General features: G+C 43.4%; 1 protein-coding gene across 6 annotated transcripts in view; it reads left to right on the forward strand.

The window, feature by feature from the left end:
- Positions 1 to 21,709, forward strand: part of TMC6 (transmembrane channel like 6) — a 29,154-nt gene that overhangs the window by 5,166 nt on the left and 2,279 nt on the right. For 4 of the 6 annotated variants that reach the window (XM_063120150.1, XM_063120153.1, XM_063120154.1 and 1 more), the window contains 13 exons: positions 1,767 to 2,021; positions 3,201 to 3,394; positions 4,875 to 5,019; positions 7,663 to 7,818; positions 9,269 to 9,441; positions 13,120 to 13,201; positions 13,759 to 13,856; positions 14,548 to 14,643; positions 15,065 to 15,140; positions 16,499 to 16,632; positions 18,237 to 18,413; positions 19,530 to 19,608; positions 20,103 to 20,424. In XM_063120150.1, the coding sequence (XP_062976220.1) occupies positions 1,767 to 2,021; positions 3,201 to 3,394; positions 4,875 to 5,019; positions 7,663 to 7,818; positions 9,269 to 9,441; positions 13,120 to 13,201; positions 13,759 to 13,856; positions 14,548 to 14,643; positions 15,065 to 15,140; positions 16,499 to 16,632; positions 18,237 to 18,413; positions 19,530 to 19,608; positions 20,103 to 20,159 (1,722 nt within the window). In that variant the 3' untranslated portion in view covers positions 20,160 to 20,424. Of the gene's footprint in view, positions 1 to 1,766; positions 2,022 to 3,200; positions 3,395 to 4,874; positions 5,020 to 7,662; positions 7,819 to 9,268; positions 9,442 to 13,119; positions 13,202 to 13,758; positions 13,857 to 14,547; positions 14,644 to 15,064; positions 15,141 to 16,498; positions 16,633 to 18,236; positions 18,522 to 19,529; positions 19,610 to 20,102; positions 20,425 to 21,709 lie in introns of those variants that run through there. The other 2 variants (XM_063120151.1, XR_010025187.1) reach the window with 2 other exon arrangements.

Genomic DNA, 21,709 nt, shown 5'->3' on the forward strand with positions numbered 1-21,709 from the left:
ACTGTGGGAGGCTTTGGTCCTGTTTTTGGCGTGCCTCAGAGCTTCTGTTAATTCCAGCATGGCATTCAAATGCTTGGGGTGTGTGGGATCTTTCTAAGTTATTACTCTAAGTACAAAAGGGAGGGTTTGACACCTGTCATGATGATGGTGTGTGTGTGTGTGTTATAGAGGGGAGTGGCTCTTGGTTCAAGCAGTCTCACTAGAGCGTAACAAATTGAGGTTAACCAGTATTCGGGAAAATAGGAAAAGCCCCTGGCAGCCACTGCCTGTCTTGTCAAGAGGCATCACTTGTGCCACACAAATGGAAATAATCCTGTAGTGTTTAAAAAGTTTAAAAGTTTTAAGCTTTTAAAACTTGATTTTGTTCTGACTTTTATACTGCCTGTTTGGTGCATTCTCTTCCCCTCCTTATTGATTTATCATGATTTTATTAGAATGTAAGCCTATGCGGCAGGGTCTTGCTATTTATTGTTTTACTCTGTACAGCACCATGTACATTGATGGTGCTATATAAATAAATAAATAAATAAATAAATAAATAAATAAATAATAATAGTGTCTACTCAAGGGAAGGTTGGGCCCAACATGTTCCTAGCTACTTATCTTTCTCTTCATCTTGCACAGGCTAGTGGCCTTCAGCAACCATTTATTATAGTAAGATGAGGAAGAGGTATGGCAGCTCTCTCCTCAACATGAGCTTGTTTTAGTCTGTTCATACATTTTGAGAAGATACCCCAATTGATGGTGCTATATAAATAAATAATAATAATAATAATAATAATAATAATAATAATAATAGGATTTAATATCTGTGCTACTTGCAAGCTATGCCTGGGGAAAAGGCTTTTTCTTTTCTTTTTTAATATTGTGCCATTTTTATTGTGACAACTGCTATGCAAATACTTAATTTTTTAACTTCTCTCTCTCTCTTTGTGTGTGTGTTTGCAATACTCCTCTGAGCCTAGATAATTTTAATTTCACTTTCAGTGATGAGGAAATAAGATTGAAGGCTAGCAGCTCACTGTAAGCTGAGACTGTAACTATGGGCTACTTTGCACAATGCAGCTGGTTCATCATGGGTTAATTATCCCATGGTGTGCTGCGGCATGTGCGGCTATTGTTTTCAATATGCAATCTCTTGATTAATAATAGGGTCATGTAAGGGCTGTTTAACCTTCAAATAACCCACAATGGCTGGGTTCACACAACGCAGCACAATCCCTGTCACCCTGATTTGAGGTTGTGTTTTCAAAATGGCAGCCACATACTATACACCACAGGTCACGGTGGGTTATTTATTTAACCCACGATGACCTGGCGATGTCATGTGAACCAGGTCTGTATATTTGATACTCCTAGAGTGATAATTATACTACCCTTCTAAGGCCAATATAAAACTTTAAATCATTTTTAAAGTTTTGTATGTTATAGATTTTATATTTAGATTGTAAGCCTATGCGGCAGGGTCTTGCTATTTACTGTGTAATCTGTACAGCACCATGTACATTGATGGTGCTATATAAATAAATAATAATAATAATAATAATAATAATAATAATAATGTTTTAATTATCTTATATTTTTGCATTGTAATTTTTGTGAACCGCCCAGAGAGCTTTGGTTATTGGGCATTTAAAAAAATAAATGCACGAATGAAATGACAAGGAGTCCAAAGAGATTGTTTGGTCAGCTCAGGTGCTTGGTGCTCAAATCTACCATCTCTTCAGCTGAAGGGCTTCTCTGACCATATCCTGTTTTCCTTGCAGGGGTTGCGGAATCTCTGGTACAGTCTGCTGTCCCGCCTTCACACTCTCCAGCCTTGGCATTATTCCCTTAAGCAGATCAGTGGTCGCTTTGGATCCAGCATCCTCTCCTATTTCCTATTCCTCAAGACTTTGCTCATGTTCAACCTCTTCTTTTTCCTGATCCTGCTGGTCTTTGTGGTTGCCGTGCAGGCAGCGTACCCTTCTGCCACACCCAACAACGAAGCCTTCACAGGGCTTGAGCTCTTTACAGGAGCGGTGAGCATCCATCAGATAAATCTCATGTCCTCCTTCTACCACCACTACAATGCACCACTAACAATGGCAGGTGGTGGATGACATAAAGGTGCCTTCCCCCAGGCTCCCTACTCTAACAGCGCATCCAGAAACAATTGTCCAGCAAAGTTGTTTTCTTAGCCTCATGAGGAGAGGGTTGTTTTTTTAAAGAAACAGACCAAAGCCAGACTCCTCTACAGAGAAGGAATGAGGACGGTGTAGGCTCTAAATGTGTGTGAATCTCTCTCTCTCTCTCTCTCTCTCTCTCTCTCACTCACACACACACACACACACACACACCTTGAAGAAGTATGGCTACAGCCCATAAGCCCCACCAGAATGAAAATGCCAATTGTCAATGTATAAGAACATGCTGGATTAGGTCAAGGGTCCATCTAAATCCAGCATTCTGTTCCCACAGAGGCCAATTAGCTGCCTGGGGGAAGCCCACAAGTAGGACATGAGGGCAACAGCACCCTCCCGCTTGTGTTCCCCATGATCATGGGGAGAGCATAAAGCCATTGTGGCTAGTAGCCATTGAGAGCCTTCTCCAGGAATTTGTCTAATCCCTTTTCAAAACCATCCAAGTTGGTGGACATCTGGTGGTAGCAAATTCCATAATTTAGCTATGAACACTGTGGAAAAATTACTTCTTTGTATCTGTCCTGAAACTCCCACCATTCAGCTTTATGGGATGACCCTGGGTTCTAGTATTATGGGAGAGGGTTTTAGTATTGTGGGAAGTTTTTCTTCCTATCCATTTTCAAAATCCATTATTCAAAATATGCTAAAATTTAAAATGGAAAACAAAATATAATTGTCACGGCAAAGTATACAGCTGTTAGCTTTTAGGTTGTAGCAATAGGGGAATGGTTCACATGTGAATATTTGTTGATATACTGTATTTCCACAATTACTGTACAATGAATAGGTGAACTGATCCCATCAAAATCATTGCATTTGAGAGGGGATGTGAAAGTTCTATTTATAATGTAAACATCTGTGCTAGACCTTTTACTCAAGCATGCAATCTTTGGGCATTATAGTAATCAGGTGTTCAAATGTGCACATGTGAACCATCCCCATGTCGCTACACCCAGATCCTTTGGAAAGGGCTAATGCTCTGAGGGACTGGCATAAATTTCTCTTTCTTCCCTACAGGGCTACTTCAGTCATACACTGATGTATTATGGCTACTACAGTAACTTCACGTTGAATGACCCTTGCGCCACCAACTCTAACAGCTTACATTGCAGGCAGTCCGGGCACGTCAAAATGCCGTACAACATGCCACTGGCTTATGTGTTTGTCACTGGGGTCTCCTTCTTTGTGACCTGCATTCTACTGGTGTACAGGTGAGATGAACCCTCTGCTTACTTTACCTGGGGATCAGGCATTGTCTTCACTTTCTTTAGGATTGGATCAGTCCTCAGTTGTTCTTCATGGTGGTCTTCTCCCTTTGTTGCATTTAGAAAATATCTAGGCCTCTTTCAGATTCTACGTGTGACTTGATTTTTAACATCTCCCAGAAAATAAAGGTGGTTTCCCCTCCCCTCACCTAAACAAATTCCTCTCTTCTATGGGCATTCCGTTTTCTAGGCTGCAATGCCTATACATACTGACCTGGGAATAAGGGTTTATTGAGCTCAGTAGGACTTACTTCTGAGGAGCATTGCACAGGATTGTGCTGCCTATCGTAAAATAATTAAAATATTGCAAATAGTTTCAAAACCATTTCTAAGGTATTTCTAGCGATAATAACAAAAAACAAGAAGAGTTCATACATACTGTTCAAACTTTAAATATGATAGTGTAAGAGAGATGTTAATAGTAATATTTATTTATTTATTACATTTTTATACCGCCCAATAGCCAAAGCTCTCTGGGTGGTTCACAAAAATTAAAACCATGAAGAGCATAAAAAACAACCAACAATCTAAAAACACAAATACAAAATGCAATATAAATGTATATGTTGATAAACATCATCTTCAAAATATCAGTACCTCCATGGGTACATGGATTCCACTTCTATTCCAGAAGTTTAGAAATGTATTCCAATTTCCATGGTATGTCTTTATCTTATTATTTTATTTATTTATTTATTTATTTATTTTAAGTATTTTTATGCCGCCATTCAGCCAAAAAAGGCTCTCACGGCGGCTTACAAAAGTATTTCTTGACAGTCCCTGCCCACAGGCTTACAATCTAAATTATTAGAATTATTACATTATTAGAATGTAAGCCTATGCGGCAGGGTCTTGCTATTTACTGTTTTACTCTGTACAGTACCATGTACATTGATGGTGCTATAGTAGTGGGGAGAGGGGGGGAAAGAGAAATTCTTTCTCTACCTCGGAGTATTTAACCAAGTTTGTAATGGTCATATAAGGTGAATGTGAGTCTAGAATCCTAGGCATACTTACATGCAAGTAATCCTCATTGAATACAGTAGGGTTTACTCAGGCACTGCTGGTCTTCTTAATCAGACAGTCAACTATCTGATAGTAGCAAGTGTAGAAATAACTAAAATAAAAATAAAAATGGAAAAAGCAAAGGTACCTGTGCTGGGAATAAGAAAAAAAATCCAAAATCTAATTAGGATAATACCTCTGTTAGACCAGCTCAAAGGTCACAGAACATATGCAAGCTTTCAAGTTCTCCATTTCTTTTCATTAAATAAGATGTACAGCAGGCATTTGGGGCAGTGGGGGGTGGGGAAGAGAGCTGACTTGATGCTGAAATCATGACATCTGTTTTGAGGATTTATTTTTTTAAAAGGCATTTCTTACAGCAACAATCTTGAGCAATAGTATATCTTATATCTTCTCACAGTATGTCACGCTCTTTTGGGGAAAGCTACCGTGTGGGCAGCGCTTCAGGTGACCTGGCAATTAAAGTCTTCTGTGCCTGGGACTACAAGGTGATCCAGAAACGCTCAGTCCGACTTCAGAGCGAAAACATCTGTACTCAACTGAAGGCAAGTGCTGAAGAGGGGCAGTTCAGGCTATGAAAATGCAACAATTAAGCTTAGTGGGAAACTGGTCTCTTTGGGAAGCCAGAATGTTGGGATTCTGGAGATCCCAGCATTCTGGCTATGTACACCAGATGCTGGGGAACATGGGTGGAAGGGGGCTCTTGCACTTGTGTCCTGCTTGTGGGTTCCTGGTCAACAGCTGGTTGGCCACTGTGTGAACAGAGTGCTAGACTAGATGGACCCTTGGTCTGATCCAACAGGGCTCTTCCCATGTTCTTATGTCAAATGCCCACACCTTCTGCTCCAATGCAGCAGAAAATAGAAATAAGAGGTTCAAGGCACTTGATAGTACATTCAAAAGAAATGGAGCAGCATATTATGCCACAGTGTTGATACCACTCCAAGCTGTATAGACTTCAGCTAAATTATTAAACTTCCAATCTACAGTTTGTACAGATAACTTTCCTATATTACAGAACAGGTTATAATCACACAGCCCTGGATTCCTTTGAAATCTCATGACAGTCAACACCCCCTCAGAAGTCAGAATGTTTATTAACATTCTGTGACATCTCAGCAGCTTAGCCAAGCTTTGAGCAATCTAAGGGGTGCTCAAAGACAGACAACACTGTTTTATTCAGTCATGTGTAAGATGCTTCCAGGCTCAGTGAATAGGGTGGATGAGATAGGATAAAAAGAAAACTGCTGAAAGCAAAAGCTTTTTGAAGGGTAAGGTGTACATTTTATAATAAATAAACACTTCAGCTGTCACTGTGGCAGGAAGTGGGCTTTATCAGTATTAGATAAAAATTCTTGATCACCCTAGGCGAAGTAAATTTTTGCCGCTACCACTGTCCGCTGCTATTGTATGCAGAAAGCAAACAGTGTGCAGAAGAACAGAGCTGAAAAGCCCTTGCATCACAGACAGGCAGTAATCCTATATTCATACTAAACCAGGAGTGGAGGAATGCTGTTGCTATGCTGGCAGAACAGCTCCTGTATTCAGTAGGTGTTCAGCCCAGAATGGGAAAAACATACAACCGGAAAATCTTGTGGTGGAACCCGAAACCACGGGTTCCTGTGGTTCGCTGAGTGGTGGTCAAAGACTCTCAAGACACAATTTCTCTCTCCTTAGAAGGTTTATTACGAGCAGCGCTGCAAGGTGGCAGTCTGAGGAAACTGCCCAATAATTTCAGGAAATGTCAACATATTTATAGGGTCAGTTCCCCTTAGATACCATGGCAGAACTTTCCCACCAATCATAATACAGTTCTGAAAATGCAACAACCAATGAGAAGCCAAGCATTTAGGCATGTACAGAGTATGAGTGCTTCTCTGACTAGAAGATACCACAGTTACAGAAAAACAGCAAAACATCTCTATCTGTTATTTTCTCGGTTATCTTTCTTTGCAGACATCCTCCACCCTCTGACTGCCGGGGTGGACAACGCCTATGTTGTCACATAGTTTCAGCATCAACTTAATTCTAAAAGCAATTGCAGCATTAAAAACAAGGTTTAAAGGAACAGGAAGCCATGAACTTTATGAACTATAGCTAAGGATGATAGGCCATTTTCCTATACCTAGGGCATAGTAAAAGAACCAGCTAAAATTCCTCGACAATCCACAAATGGCATTCCTCTCCCTTCTCTCCATTACCCAACTGACTGCCTCACACATTCAGTAGCAGCAACAACCATTACTTGTGCACCCTGAGAGGCCGGCCTGCCCCCTCACAATACCGGGTGCCTGAGTGAGTAGAGAGTGGAGGGGTTACTGCCCCATAGCCCATCAACTTCCTTGCCCATCCCTCTCAGACTCCCATTTTGAGGCTAGTTGAAGCCAGATCCAAATAGCCTAGGTATAAAGGCATCCTTCTTGGGGTGATCTACACTACTGCTTTAAAGCGCTTTGAAACCTGTACATGCAGTGTGTCCTGGGCCCCAACAGTTGTCAAAACTGTTATAAAGCACTTTAAAGGAGTAGTGTAGATCCTGCCCCTGTCTATCGAGCCCTAGCAACACTCTGCAGGGCAGATAAGCGATGTAGCCGCCTCCACACGAATACAGTCATGGCAAGTTGGTTGTGCTGAAGGGAGGATAGAAGCAAACGTGGCCATGTGTACGTGTGGCAGTGCCTCTTGAAGCCAGACAGCCTCGACCTAATTTCAAAAGCCCTCTGCAAGCAAGCAAGCAGTCCACCGCTCTGGCAAGAGTGATCTGTCCCTTCCCTGTCAGCTCACTGGGTGGGGAGGGAGACGGAGAGATGGAGTAAGGAGTGGCCGACAGAAAGAGAGAGATAAAAGGTGTCCTCACCCACTTTGGGCTCTTCACACTCACTGTTGGCATGTTGCCACTGACAGATTACCCCCCAGGGTATGCAGCTCTCAGCTTGCTTTTATTCTTGCTGCACTTCCATTTTGTGCCCTCAGCTCTCTCTCCCTGGGCTCTGAAGTCTCTCCGGTCATTTCCCTCAACACAATTTCTGCTGGCTCCCTTCACATGGGGTATCTTGCCTGCTCCCCAGATGCAGCTTGGTTGCTGTGCTTCTCGTATGGGCCTCACACCAAGGAAGTCATACTGCAGGCCCTTTTCTTATGTACCATACTGATGGGATGGGTGTTTTGTTTTGTTTTTGCTTTTTCAGGAATGTCTGGCTGAGCGTTCATCCAGATCACACCCCTTAAGTCTGTGTAAGAGACTGCAGAAGCTGGCAGTCCTGCTGATGGCTTGGACTCTGTCCCTGGGCACTGTCCTGGGCTGCGTCGTTGGCGTATACTACTTCTCTGAGTACATTCACCAGGTGAGTGAGCTCTACAGTCCCTATCCAAGGGTCTGCTCTACTCTTAGCAGCAGTCATAGTCTCTGATTCGTTGGCAGGGAACTCTTGGGCAAGGCGGCATTCACTAAGCTCACATGGTAGACCAGAGATGGGCAGCTGGTGGCCCTCCAGATGTTTAGGCCTACAGCTTTCATAATCCCTCACCATGCCTGTCTAGTGCTGACTGGATTGGAGTTGTGACTGGCCAGATGTTTTGGCCTACAAGTTGCCCACCCCTGTGGTAGATTAAGGTTCAGGTCACATCAATAGGTAGCATTCAGTATTTCTGTAGGAGTTATTTTTTATTTATTTATTACATTTTTATACTGTCCAATAGCCGAGGCTCTCCGGCAAAGTTTACAATTGCAACCATAACATACAACAAGTCAAGATTTAAAACTTTAAAAATACTGTATAAAACCAAAATAGGTTATAGTCCAGGGAAGGCCTGTTTGAAAAGATATGTTTTTAAAAGGCATTTAAAGGATGTTATTTTCGAAGGGATGCTTTATGATTCACTCTTTTACATACACAACTACATTCTCCACAGGTTTCTTCTGAAGAGAAGGGCTATTTTCAAAGTAATCAGTAGGCTGGTGTAATAAAAAGCTGCCATCTCCCATGTTGGTGTGCGGTCCCACACAACCGGAGGCCACCAGGGTTAGGGAAGACTAGATTCTGTGGTGTTCTCTGGCTTCCACCAAGAACAAAGCAAAGCTTCTTGTGAATAAACTTAAAATTGCACATTTTATTATAAAATGCAGTTGAGGCCTAGAGCCTCTAATACAGTGGTTCTCAACCTGTGGGTCGTGACCCCTTTGGGGGTCGAACGACCCTTTCACAGGGGTCGCCTAAGACCATCGGAAAACACATATTTAATTTATTTGTAATTAGAAATAACTATTTCACAATATATAATTACATATTGTTTTTGTGATTAATCACTATGCTTTAATTTGTAACAATGAAAATACATCCTGCATATCAGATATTTACATTACGATTCATAACAGTAGCAAAATTACAGTTATGAAGTAGCAACGAAAATAATTTTATGGTTGGGGGTCACCACAACATGAGGAACTGTATTAAAGGGTCACGGCATTAGGAAGGTTGAGAACCACTGCTCTAATACAACAGGCCATCTTAACAGTAACGTTAGGGGTTCTTTTTCCCACGCTGCCTGTGAGAGGGAGATGGCCTCCTCCAACAAATATTAATTCTTCACTCACCACACCACTGTTGCATGTACCACGTCCTCCAGCATGGTTGTTGATGGTGACTGTTAAGTTGTAATAGAAGGGGCTGGTTTTTTAAACCCGGTGTTATTATCTACAGCTCTGTTTGCATTAAATGTGGTCAAGTTAGTCTATGATGGTGGGAGTTGGGAATAACCCAGTGAGCGCCGCCTCCTCCTCCTCCTCCTCCTCAGGTTCACCATGAGAAACTCTTGACGAGCAGCAATACTGGGAAAGAAGCCCTGCTCCTGGCCCTGCCTCTGCTGGTGTCTCTGATCAACTTGCTCATGCCCTACATGTATAACCTCCTGGCTGTTTGGGAGAAGCAGGAGTCTCCAGTCCTGGAGGTGTATGTCGCCATCTGCAGGTAACAGAGAGTCTGGTGCTTGGAATGGAGGGCAAGGGAGAGGACGGGCAGGCCGCTACTTCCACACTTTCTAGGCTTTATGTCAGGAGTGTCAAGCTTCTTTCAGCCCACAAGTCAAATTCAATTTTGGAGATGCTCTTGAGGGACCCATTCCAGTGGTAGGTGGGGCAAAAGGGGTGTGGCCAAAGGGGCAGGGCAGGGCAACACTAGAGTCTACTGAGCTCTTGGTATAGTCATGCCAGTGGACCTCCGCTGAAGCCCACCTGCAACCAGCTAAAGCCCCCTCACCCACCTGCCTGCCAAAGCCCCCCGGTGCTGCCCTTTCTTTTAAAAAGGAGTTGGGGGCTGCAAGCTCAGCCAGGTGCCCTGGTGCTTTGCCAGTGGGGCCAGCTAAAGGAGGAGGAGAATGGCAGCGGTGCCGTGCTCAGGCAGGGTGGCAGATGGGCCCTTCTAAACCTCTGGGCCCTCAGTAACTGCCCACCCATGCTGACTGCTGACACCAGGCCTCGGGCAGGGCCAAAATGCCAGCATGTGGTGCCTCTTACTGCCGGTAACAAAGCCTTAGGAGAGGCATTTTAGCCTTTTAGAATGGGAGGAAACCTGCACAAAAGCCGGGGAATCACCAAGCAATTAGCGGTCAGGGGGGAAAGGTGGGGCCAGGGGAAGGGGTGTGACTATCTGGGTTACTACAGAAGGTTGGGTTGGAACCCCAGGCAGGCCAGGTTTAGCCCACGAGCCTGAGATTCAACACCCCCTTCTTTATGGACTAGATGGACCCTTGGTCTGATCCAGCACAGCACTTCTTATGTTCTTACATGATAGCAGTTGCCACTGGATGTCTAAGTGCTGGTCTTGGTCCCCTGCCTAAATTGGCTGGCGCTGTTTCCTTCTTCTATGCCCTTACCAATGGGGAGACAACAGGACTGCTTGGATCCCTTCCCTAAGACTTCCCTAATGCCCTTATTTGTAGTAGACGCTACAAAGATACGACATCCCATCTTGCTTTTGCCCTCTGCTTCTCTACCTGGGTGTTAGCATTAGAGATCAAGGCGGAAGCTGTGAGGTGGAGCCATGCAAATTTTGGGTCTTGCAGGAAAAAGGCAGGCAGCAATAACAATGCATAGGCAGACTACTTCTTGCTGAGGCTTTACATGGTTCAGAATGAGGGAGCAAGCTGGGGGCACAGATTGGTTCATGAAGTCAATCATTGGTGCCCATTTTGTCTAGGACAGGAAAAAACAAAACAAAAAAAGTAGTGCACAAGGCAGAAACCTCACGATGGCAACAAATGATATGTTGCCAAGCTTATCCCTGATGCATTTCAAATACACAAATTCCTCCTCAAGGAAAACTAGCAAGTACGAATTAGGGATGTGCAAAACTGGAAATTTCGTCCCACTTAAGCTCGATGGGATTCTCCAGCATTTCCATCCTGGTAAGTGGCAGCAGACTGTAGTGGATACTAACAGCACCCCCGATTCTGGAAATATGTTGCACATTTTTTTCAGGGTCTGCAATTTGTGCAATTTTGTCGGGGAGGGGGGTGTCTTGAAATTTGTGTAGGTGATGTCATTTTTAAAAAATGTTTTATTGCCGATCATGCGTAAATGTATGCGATCGCATGTTCACCTGTCCAGTATGTAGCCACGCAGAAATGTATTCCCTTTCTGTCAGTATCCTTGTCACTTTCATCCTCCCCACACCTTACTTCCTTTAGTTCAGCTGAGCCATATTCCCTACTCGTCAACGATTTGTCAATTCCCCGACTCCAGAAGTGCCAAAGTAGAGGATGAAATGGATATATTTTTTCCCCAAGTACAGAATATGGTTCTGCTGGGCCAAATGAAGTAGTGTGTGGAGGGGATGAAACTGACAACGATATGTGGACAGGTGGGCTAGCGATCATGCATACTTGCGCAATGTTGCCAATATTACTTTTTAAAAAAAATATTATGATGCCATTTCTGCAAATTTCAAGATCCCTCCCCCTCCCCAAAAATACTCACCACTATTTTTTTAAAAAATCTATATATTAGCTCAACTCGCTGGACCAAACTAGAAAAATCTGTCAAAGTGTCACTTGCTCGGACTTTATACTGTTAGTTTTACCCTACCCTGTGCCTGTTTACCCTACCCAGTGCCTGTTTGCATTCCCTTCCCCTCCTTATTGCTTTACTATGATTTTAGTAGAATGTAAGCCTATGCGGCAGGGTCTTGCTATTTACTGTTTTACGCTGTACAGCACCATGTACATTGATGGTGCTATATAAATAAATAATAATAATAATAATCCTCAAATGGGATTCTCATACATCCCTAAGTAAGATATGAAAGCAATATTCTAACCTCGTTGTTGTTCTCCATGTTATTCAGAAGCAGATATATCCATTCAATAGTTGAACAGATATAAAAACAGCTTTCTGATCAGTTTTAGTATTCATAGAAAAATAGCTCTCTCACTCTCTCTCGCTCTCTCTCAGCTTGCTTTTTATCCATTCAACCATTGAATTGCTCTACTTTGAAGTAATTTTAGGAGAAGAAATCAGGCTAGAATGTTGCTCTTGTATCTTTCTTGTTATTACTAGTGTGAAGCCATGTTGCCATGGGTGCTAATAAATTGAGGGCAAAACATACTTCCTGCTTTGTCAGTCTTTCAGAAGCTGTATGAAAATTTGGGAGGCAGAAAATGTAATAACTTTTAAACGCCTCCTAAAAACATATCTTTTAAAACCCTGGTCTGTATTTTATTCTGGTTTTGTGTGATTTTAAATTTTTAAACTGGATTTTATGGTTTTACTTGTAAACTGCCCAGAGAGCTTAAGCTGTTGGGCAATATAAATATGTAATAAATAATAAAAATAATAAACAATAATAATACTTTCTTTTGGAGTAACTGTGGACTTTTGGTCCTCAGTTCCTCACCTCCATTGCAGCTGAACGACATTTGCTTCTTTCCCTCACGTCTCAAACCCACCTCCTTCCTTCTCCCTCCTCATTTTAAAACCTGGCTTTTCCTAGGGCCACTTCTTTTCCGCCTCCACCACCGCCTCAGTGTTGACCCCTGCCTCCACCACCCTCTGGCCAACAATATGGCCGTTCCAAGTGTGGCCTCCCTCCATCCCGCGTTTGTGTTTTTCTCCCTCTAAGCCTGCACAGTGCAGAGCTACGTGGGAGCTGTAGTTCCCCGACTGCCTCAGTCTTCTGGCCAGGGCACAGAAACATACTGTTTGGCTTATGTCCAGCCATTGAGTTCCCTGAATAATTAGCTGGTGCAATCCATCAGATGATGTGCCATTGGAAAGAGCAGGTACACTGCAAAAAAGGCAGTTGTAGACTAGATAACTGAGATGGTTTGCAAAAGTGAACCTTACTTATTTCCCAGTTTGTAACACAAGCTGCTGTCCTGCCTCTTTAAGAGCTTTGCAGCAGTGAAAGGGAATGCATCTCTGGCTCATGGCATCCTTCCCCAACCTGGTGCCCTCCAGATTTGTTGCACCGCCAGCTGCTTGGGTGATGCTGACAGTTGTCCAAAACATCTGTCAGGCTCCAGGCTGGGGAAGACTGATTCTGCTGCCCTTAAAGATAAGATCTGGGGTTTGGGGGGCATCAAGGTTGCTGGTCACTCTTACCTGGAAGCAAATTCCATCTTGGGAAATAATTTTCTTCTTTCCTTTGCAGGAACCTAATTCTGAAGATGGTTATCTTAGGCCTGCTGTGTTACCACTGGCTGAGTCGGAAAGTGACATCTTCAAAGATTCAGGTCAGTGTGAATTTGCAACAGCTAAGACTGTTTCTGGAACAGTTCCAGCGTTGGCTGGTCCATTGTGACTTTATCGGACTGAACAATTGTCCACGCACAAAAAATGGCTTTGGGTACTTGGAACAAAAGAGTGTTTCTCTCTGTTGGTTCAGTGTAGGAACAATGGATGAGCAAATAGCTTCCAGCATGACTGCTCATGGCTGCTAATTACAGAAAGAGAGAAGGGATCCTTTGAAAGTGAAAAGGTCTCTGCAATGAGCAGCTTTTTCTGTCACTTAGGACAATCTCCTACAGCCTGCTTAAAAAGACTAGAAACGGTTAGAGTTAGATTGTGCATATGAATATCACTAGGCTCATGTAGGAATGGCTGTTGCCAAAGAGCCGACCCAAGGAAGCAAAGAAGCTGAGCACCATGCCCAGGTGGGCTTTGGACCAGTTCCCAGCTCTATTTTTGTGTGTCTGCTGCAAGAATTATGGGGGAGGCTCAGTGGTGGGGGAAGAGATGGAAGTCCTTCCTTCTGCCCGTTCTGATGCAGGCAGTGCCTGTCTTTCCACAGTGCTGGGAGACCTTTGTGGGGCAGGAGCTATACCGCTTGGTGGTGATGGATTTCATTTTCAACCTCTTGGACACCTTCTTTGGAGAGCTGATGTGGAGGTAACGTCCAGGCCATCTTTTCCCCAAAAACTGAAACATCCACTGGTTTGTCCAAGCAGCACCTCACTCCATCTGTCCAAGATTGTTGGGACACATTCTCAGTGTCACTTAACATACATGTTAATATACTTGTAATAAATAACTTAAGAGACTGGTAAAAGGGCAGAATCCCCCCCCCCCATTTAATCATGGAATGAAGAATGTAACCCTTTTTATGTAGCTGCGGAGGCTCTCAGGAAGCCATTCAGATGCATTAAAAAATTGCTAGGATATTTTCCGTGGGAATCCAGATTGCATCCTCATACTGCAATCCTAAATATAATTCTGACTATGGTAGTTACATAGAAATCTATGAGATGTACTTCAGAATAAACATGGTTAAGATTGAGCTGTCCCTTCGCTCATCCTTCTGCTGCTCCAAAAAACTGCCCCAGACAAATATAAACTTGGTGGATCAGGTCTTTCAACAGGGACTTTGGGGAAGTGATAGGCGTCTTTTGCTACTTGGAGGAAGCTGACTTTATCTGAGATGTAGAATAGAAAGTTGCCCAAGAAAACTTAGTTTGTGTACTTCTGTGTTACTGAGTGCTTCTTAATTGATGAGCCAAAGCAGCAGAGTTAGCATTTTATTTTTGCTAGTCTTACTTTCTGAGTCTGTCTCTCTCTCTCTCTCTCTCTCTCTGCTACTCAGGGTGATTTTGGAAAAGAAGCTACAGAGTAAACGGAGACCTGAGTTTGACATTGCTAGAAACGTGCTGGAACTGATTTATGGACAGACTCTGACCTGGTGAGAGATTCTTATTCCCATCCTCTGCTGGGGGGGACTGCCACTCCCTTTCACTACTGATATTGCTGTTTGCTCAGTTCCCTCTGCAGATAAAAAACACTGAACTGCTTTCAAAGAAGGTTGAGGATCTTTAGAATCTATGTAGCTTATTTATTTTAAAGCCCATTTGCCCTGCTTCATCTGAAGTGTTCAAGGTGACTTCCAACACATCCATAAAGGAAGCTGCTTTCTACCAAGTCAGCCCATCGATCCATCTAGCTCAGCCTTGTGCACTATACTGACCAGCAGTGGCTCCCCAGGGTTTCAAAAAAAGGTCTTCCTTAGTCCTAATGGGAGATGGCGGGATTGAACCGGGGACCTCGCAAGCTGAGCAAGGGATGGCGAAAGCAATCTAACAATGTCTGTCCCCCTTTTTTCCCAGGCTGGGGGTCTTCTTTGCCCCGCTCCTCCCTGTTGTCCAAATCTTCAAGTTGCTGCTCTTGTTCTACATTAAGAAGGTAAGTTTATTTATTATTTATTTTTATTTATTACATTTCTATACCGCCCAATAGCCAGCTGGAGCTCTCTGGGCGGTTCACAAAAATTAAAACCATTCAAAGTATAAAACAACAGTATAAAACAATAATATAAAATACAATATAAAAGCTCAACCAGATAAAAACAACAGCAATGCAAAATTACAAATTTAAAACATCATGTTAAAATGTATTTATAGATTGTTAAAATGTTGGGAGAATAAAAAGGTCTTCACCTGGCGTCTAAAAGCATATAATGTAGGTGCCAAGCGAACCTCCTTAGGGTGCTCATTCCACAGCCGGGGTGCCACAGCAGAGAAGGCCCTCCTCCTGGTAGCCACCTGCCTCACTTCCTTTAGCAGGGGCTCGTGGAGAATGACCCCTGAGGATGACCTTAGGGTCCGGGCAGGTACATATGGGAGGAGGCGTTCCTTCAGATAACCTGGCCCCAAGCCGTTTAGGGCTTTAAATGTTAATACCAGCACTTTGAATCGGGCCCAGACCTGGACTGGCAGCCAATGAAGCTGGAAAAGGACTGGCGTAATGTGATCTCGCCAGCCAGTCCCTGTTAGTAAACGGGCTGCCCTGTTTTGTACCAGCTGAAGCTTCCGGACCGTTTTCAAAGGCAGCCCCACGTATAACGCATTGCAGTAATCCAAACGAGTGGTTATCAGAGCATGGATAACTGTAGCTAAGCTATCTCTGTCCAGATAAGGGCACAGCTGGTATATCAGCCTAAGCTGGTAAAAGGTGCTCTTTGCCACTGAGTTCACCTATGCCTCTCCTACGGCCTCTAATGCACTTTCCCTTTGCATGGAGGAAGCAGCGTTATGGAACCCTGGAGTCAGGGTGGAGAAAAGCCAGCAAGCTGGGCTGTGTGGGAGGAGGAACGCCTCCAGATCTGTTGCGAGCTCTTGTCTGGACGACAGGGGAAGGAAGGGGAAATCTGGCACGGGTGAATGGCCAACCGGAAACAGCCACAGGGATGCTCTGCTGACATTGTTCACGAGACACTCTGGGGCAAAGAAGTGTTACACATGCATAGCTATAATAAAACCCTACTTTTAAAAATGAAATTCAGAAAAGCAGCCAGGGGAGGCTGCAGCTTTGAGCAGAGAAACAGTAGGAGAGAAGGGGGCGCATATCCCTTTCCTTGTTGGGCATTTTCCCGCTGTGCGGTTCTAGATATGTGTTGCCCATTGAAGGGGAAGTGCAGCAGCCGCAGCCTCCAAATCGGGACTTGCTGTGGTTGCTCTTTCTCCGTATCTGGCTGTGTTCAGGCACTATTGCTGTTAGGAGCAAGTGAGCTAGTTTAAACCTTCTGTATTGCCCCCCTCTAGACCAGCTTGATGAGAAATTGCCAGTCTCCCAGTAAACCCTGGCGTGCATCTCACATGAGCACCATCTTCATCACCTTGCTGTGCTTCCCTTCATTCCTGGGTGCCTCCGTTTTCCTCTCCTACACCATCTGGGCGTGAGTAGACTTTCTGTGCAAATGTAACCAGCTGTTGTTACATTCCAGGTGTATCTGCTACAGATCTAAAAATCGTAGGATCCTTCTCTTGCTGTCTTTCTGTCATTCTCAGTTCTGTCACCAAAGAGGTCTGATATAAAATCAGCCTGCCCATTTATCTTGCTTTGGGCCTCTCATTTTTCTGTAAAGCTTGTGTCTCTAGCCCACATGAAAGCCACCATGTCATCAATCTGAGTCATCCCTCCTGCCCTTAGAAAACCTGACAGTCTACCCAGTGCTGATGTGGCTGAAAACTTTTGGTATCGTCTATTTTCAGGGCAGTAAAGTCTGAACCACATCTCTGATACGGTGAGCCTGTGTCCATCCTGTCACCACAGCTTCTATCATGGTGTTATTTTAAACACAATCCTTTTTCCCCCCTTGAAGAATGTGTCATAAGCCTTGCTTGCCACATCCTATTATGTTTATTTGCCTATTAGAATTGGAATAAGAGGGAAAGAGTCAAAAAGGGCAAGCTGCTCAATATGCAGGTGTGATAAAATAGAATAATGCTAACCAGCTCACAACTGCTAAAATATTAAATGATATCAATGGCAAATAATATTGTTAACAAATTGTTAACAACAGCGGAGCACAAATGGTTTACAAAAACAGAGTGATATGCAGACATGTACACAATCAGGTTTAGGTAAACACCGGCGGTAGCTGCAACAAAATGTTGTAATATAGAGTGCTTCTATTCAGCCATTCCTTCCTCCAAGATACTCCATTCTATTCCCCTCCCACCTGGTTTTAATTTCTCTCTTTACACACACATACACACACACATCAGCACTCGGTGTTCCCTGAGCAAATTCAGTCCTCAGTGTTCTTCTTCCCACCATTATATTTTTTTCGTATAGATTTTTGGTACTTCTATAAATCATAGGGTTTTCCCCAAGTCCACTGATGCCTCCCTCTTGTGTGTGGGTGGTAGGGATGTTGGAGAAATTAATCTGACCCGTGGATTCTGCAGCGGACCAGCTTTTCCCAAGTTACACAGATTCCATAGACTTGCAGAGCGGATTTTGACCTTCCTGAATTTTACTCAAATTTAGTTGTGGAAAAATATGTAAAAAAAAAAAAAATCAGAGGCTGAAAATGTGCATTTCCTCATAGGCTGGAGGAAAATTCACATTCAGGGTGGGTGGGGGTGGATTTGTGTATTTTTGCAAGTGCGAATTTGCGCAAATTCCAGAAATTAGAAAAATCTGATTCCATCAATGAGGAGATGACAGAACAAAAGGCGCCTGACAATCTGTGAAACACAGATGGAATGGATTTTACAAAATCTGTACATCCCTAGCGGGTGGTGCTATCTTGGTTATATAAGCAGAGGCACTCACTACATCCCTAGCGGGTGGTGCTGTCTTGGTTATATAAGCAGAGGCACTCACTCTTGAACTTGGGAATGGTTATTTGTTTATTCTATAACTGCTTTGTAATTTAATTTTGAACACTGGCATATATAAATACTGTAAAATCAATAAATTAGAGATGTATTCTTTATATTCCAAATAGAGCTACACACTCTTTTGACATGTTCTTGCTCTTTGTCCATCCAGAGTGAAACCATCAGAGACATGTGGTCCCTTTCGAACCCGTGAGACGGTCTATGACTCTGGGAAGATGTGGATTGTAGAGCTGGAGGATTCCAACCCAAACCTTTCCTGGTTTACCTGGATCCACCAGCACCTGATCCAAAATTCCTTCTTCCTGTTTTTAATCTCTGGAATTTTGCTGTAAGTTGGAAGTACTCCATGATTTATCTAAGCCTAGAAAGCTAGAGGCTTCCTCCTCCTGCCCACAGTCATTTGCAGAGCAGTTTGACAAATGCAGTGTTTTCTAAGGTATACAATATACCTGGTCCTGTCATATAGGGTGCTTCAAGACTGGGAGCTCCTAGTGATACCAATCAGAAGGTGTTATGCTGCTATTCCGCCTTTTCTTTCTGAATGGATTTTCTGCAGTAAGGGGGGGAAATGAAAGAAGCAGAAGGAAAATACCAGAGAGTTATGAGTGAAAGACAGTGTCTGATTCCCTGCAAAATTTTGTGAATGAGGCAGAACAATGATATGATTTTTAAAAAACCATCCGGAAGCAGCCCTGATAAAGGTGAAGGCTGATTGTGTGGCATGTTCTCAGCCTAATTCAGCACCAGCAAATGCTCGGGGCTGTTCTATTCTGTAAAAGTGGCTGATGCTATCTGTGTGGCAAGCATCTCCTTAAGTAAGTTGGTGTCACTCATAAGATGCTGCTAATGGAACTTTCTACAGCACATTTTTAAATATTGATACAGAAACTATTACCTCTAAATAGAAGCTAAGCTTGCATGTTTCAAGTTTTTCTTCTGGAGTGTTGATGCCATAGGCCAGCCTTTCGCTGCCCGATGCTATCCAGATGTTTTGGACTACAACTCCCAGCATTCCTCTCCATTGGCTATGATAGCTGGGGCTGGTGAAAGCTCAAGTCCAAAACATCTTGAGGACACCAGGCTGGGGAGGGCTGCTGTTCCAAAAAGGCAGATTTGCTGCTACACAATGTGATCTGAGACATGGTGACTTTGGGGTTTTCTAGCACGCTTATCTGAATATGCTATGTGTAGCTGACCATTGCTGAGGTGCCAAGATGCTCATTGGAAGGAGTGTTTTAGGTGTACCAGCATCTGGGCTGACTGACTCCCCCTGTTGTCTGTGTGAGTGTAGCACTTCCCCTATTCCCTGTATGAGAGCACAGGATGAAGTATTCCTTCTGTTGGCAATCCATTAAGCATCTCGGGTGTGCATCTAGTTCTTCTGAGCATTTGTTGTTCAGCTCCGCAACATGATCTTCATATTCCACGCACTTGTGATTTGCAGAGCTGTGATCTACCTCAACATTCAGGTGGTGAAGGGTCAACGGAGAATCATCACCCTGCTGAAGGAGCAGATTGCCAATGTGAGTGTTGAGGGAGGGTGAGGTTCTGAGGCTGAACGAGCAAGCCTTCCTGCACTGTTGAAAGAGAGAGGTACTGTGCAGATACAGTCACTGAGAACGTAATCTTTGGACTTATCAGAACCAAAGTAAATGGGCTGTGAATGGCAGCCGCTCACTTCTGGGATAGGAATAGCACTGCCGTAGAGGCGCACCAGCTGACCCAACAGCCACTGGCAAAAGGGGTGTTTGCTAAAAGCATCTGTGCACAATGCAGTGCATCTCCGATATTTGGTCCCTGCCATGTAAAGGCCCTCTCTCCGCACAAATACTACCAGTTTGTAATGGCAGGGCACTTAATTAGTATAAAAACCAAAAGCAAAAAGCAAACCCCTACAGCGACTGGGGAAAAGCCAAGCGGTCACAGATCGGATTTGTTTCAGTCTTACTATCCATTCCAAATATTACTAGGGCTTGTTCTTCCCTGCTGCTCACCTTAAATACCTTTGGTGTTCCAGGAAGGAGAAGACAAGATGTTTCTCATTCAGAAGCTTCATACTATCTATGGGAAATGAGAGCACAGCAGGTGAAGATGAGGTAAAGCATCAGAACTGCGTATCTGAGAGACCTATGGAAATGACAGTGCTTCCCAGAGGAGAGGTTGCAAAGAGTCCCTGACTGTGTAGAGTACCCGTAACTGAATGGACTAAAGCCTTAGCTCAGGGGTGGCGAACTTCCAGTCCTCAGGGGTTCCCTTCTGAGGTCTGGAATTTGGCCGCCTTGAGGCCCAGTATTGGGCAAAAGGCGGGATACAAATAAATATTTAAATTATTATTATTATTATTATTATTATTATTATTATTATTATTATTATGGCCTATCAACTTTCCCACAGGCTCCACCTAATGCTGATGCTAGCTGTGTGGCAAGTGTTTCCTGGTTGTTCAGTGCCCCCCCTCCCAACACACACACACAGAAGGGACAGTCTGCCCCACTTCCTTTGTGGAAGGTCTTTTCTTAGAAAATCATCTTGATGGAAATAAACTGTATCACTCATTGGGGAGCAAATTCCAATGAAGTGGGGTAGGGTGGGACTTAAATTGCAGCATGGACAAGTTAGGAGAGGTGCCAAAATCTTGCCACGCCAGTACTTCCCCCACCCTTCCGATAGGACTCTGAGGCCAGAAGTAGCCCCTGCCAGAAGAGAGGTGGCTGGGGGAGAAGTATGTTGTGGCGAGAGCAGATGGCGGAATGGTTCAGCACTCTTGTTCCACCCAGGCTTCATCTTAAAGTGTTGCCACCTTGCTTAAAAGAATTTGGCACAATCCACATTATAACAGGATTGTGCCACTGTTGCATCTAGTTTGCCCTATGCATTGATTTTGCCAGGTCCCAGTCAATGTAGATTCTTTTGATTACCAAGATAAAATGAAGCCACTTGTAGAAAAAGATGAGAATTTTCTGACAGAAAGTGGATGCAGAATAAACGTGCAAAGACAGTTCACGCTTCCCCTCAAAGGAGGCACCCCTTGTCACAAGCTGATGTCTATCTGAGTCCCCAAGACACACAGGGAAGCCATTCCTGGGGCCAAAAGTTCGCTAAATTGGTAATGCATATTCCCCCTTATAGCGAGACTAAAGATCCAAGCCTACATCTCTGGAATTTTTTTTTTTAATAAATTTTTATTTTCTACAATACTTAAACATACAGCATTACAATAAAAAGAAAACAACATACTACATAAATGTTGAGTAAATATTGAATACATAATATCATATCTAAATAACATAATCAAACTTAACATATAAGTGCACCCCCCACCACGGGATCTCATTCCTGATTCCAAAATCTCATACTTCCTTCTGCTGGCAGTTTCCCACTTCCCTTAGAAAACACAAATATTAGGAACTGTTTCCAAATTCCTTCAAAATCATTTGTTTTAGCTATACCTCTTCTCTATTTAATATTACAAGTCAATTTATCATTTATAGCTATGTCCCATACTTCTTTATACCATTCTTCAATAGAATATTCCCCTTGAATCTTCCAGTTCCTAGCTACAATCAATCTTGCTGCCGTCAGCAAATTCGTTATCAATTCCTTACTTTCTTTTTTACATTTTAA

This window comes from Elgaria multicarinata, chromosome 3 (genome assembly GCF_023053635.1).
Source record: "Elgaria multicarinata webbii isolate HBS135686 ecotype San Diego chromosome 3, rElgMul1.1.pri, whole genome shotgun sequence".
Taxonomy (NCBI): domain Eukaryota; kingdom Metazoa; phylum Chordata; class Lepidosauria; order Squamata; family Anguidae; genus Elgaria; species Elgaria multicarinata.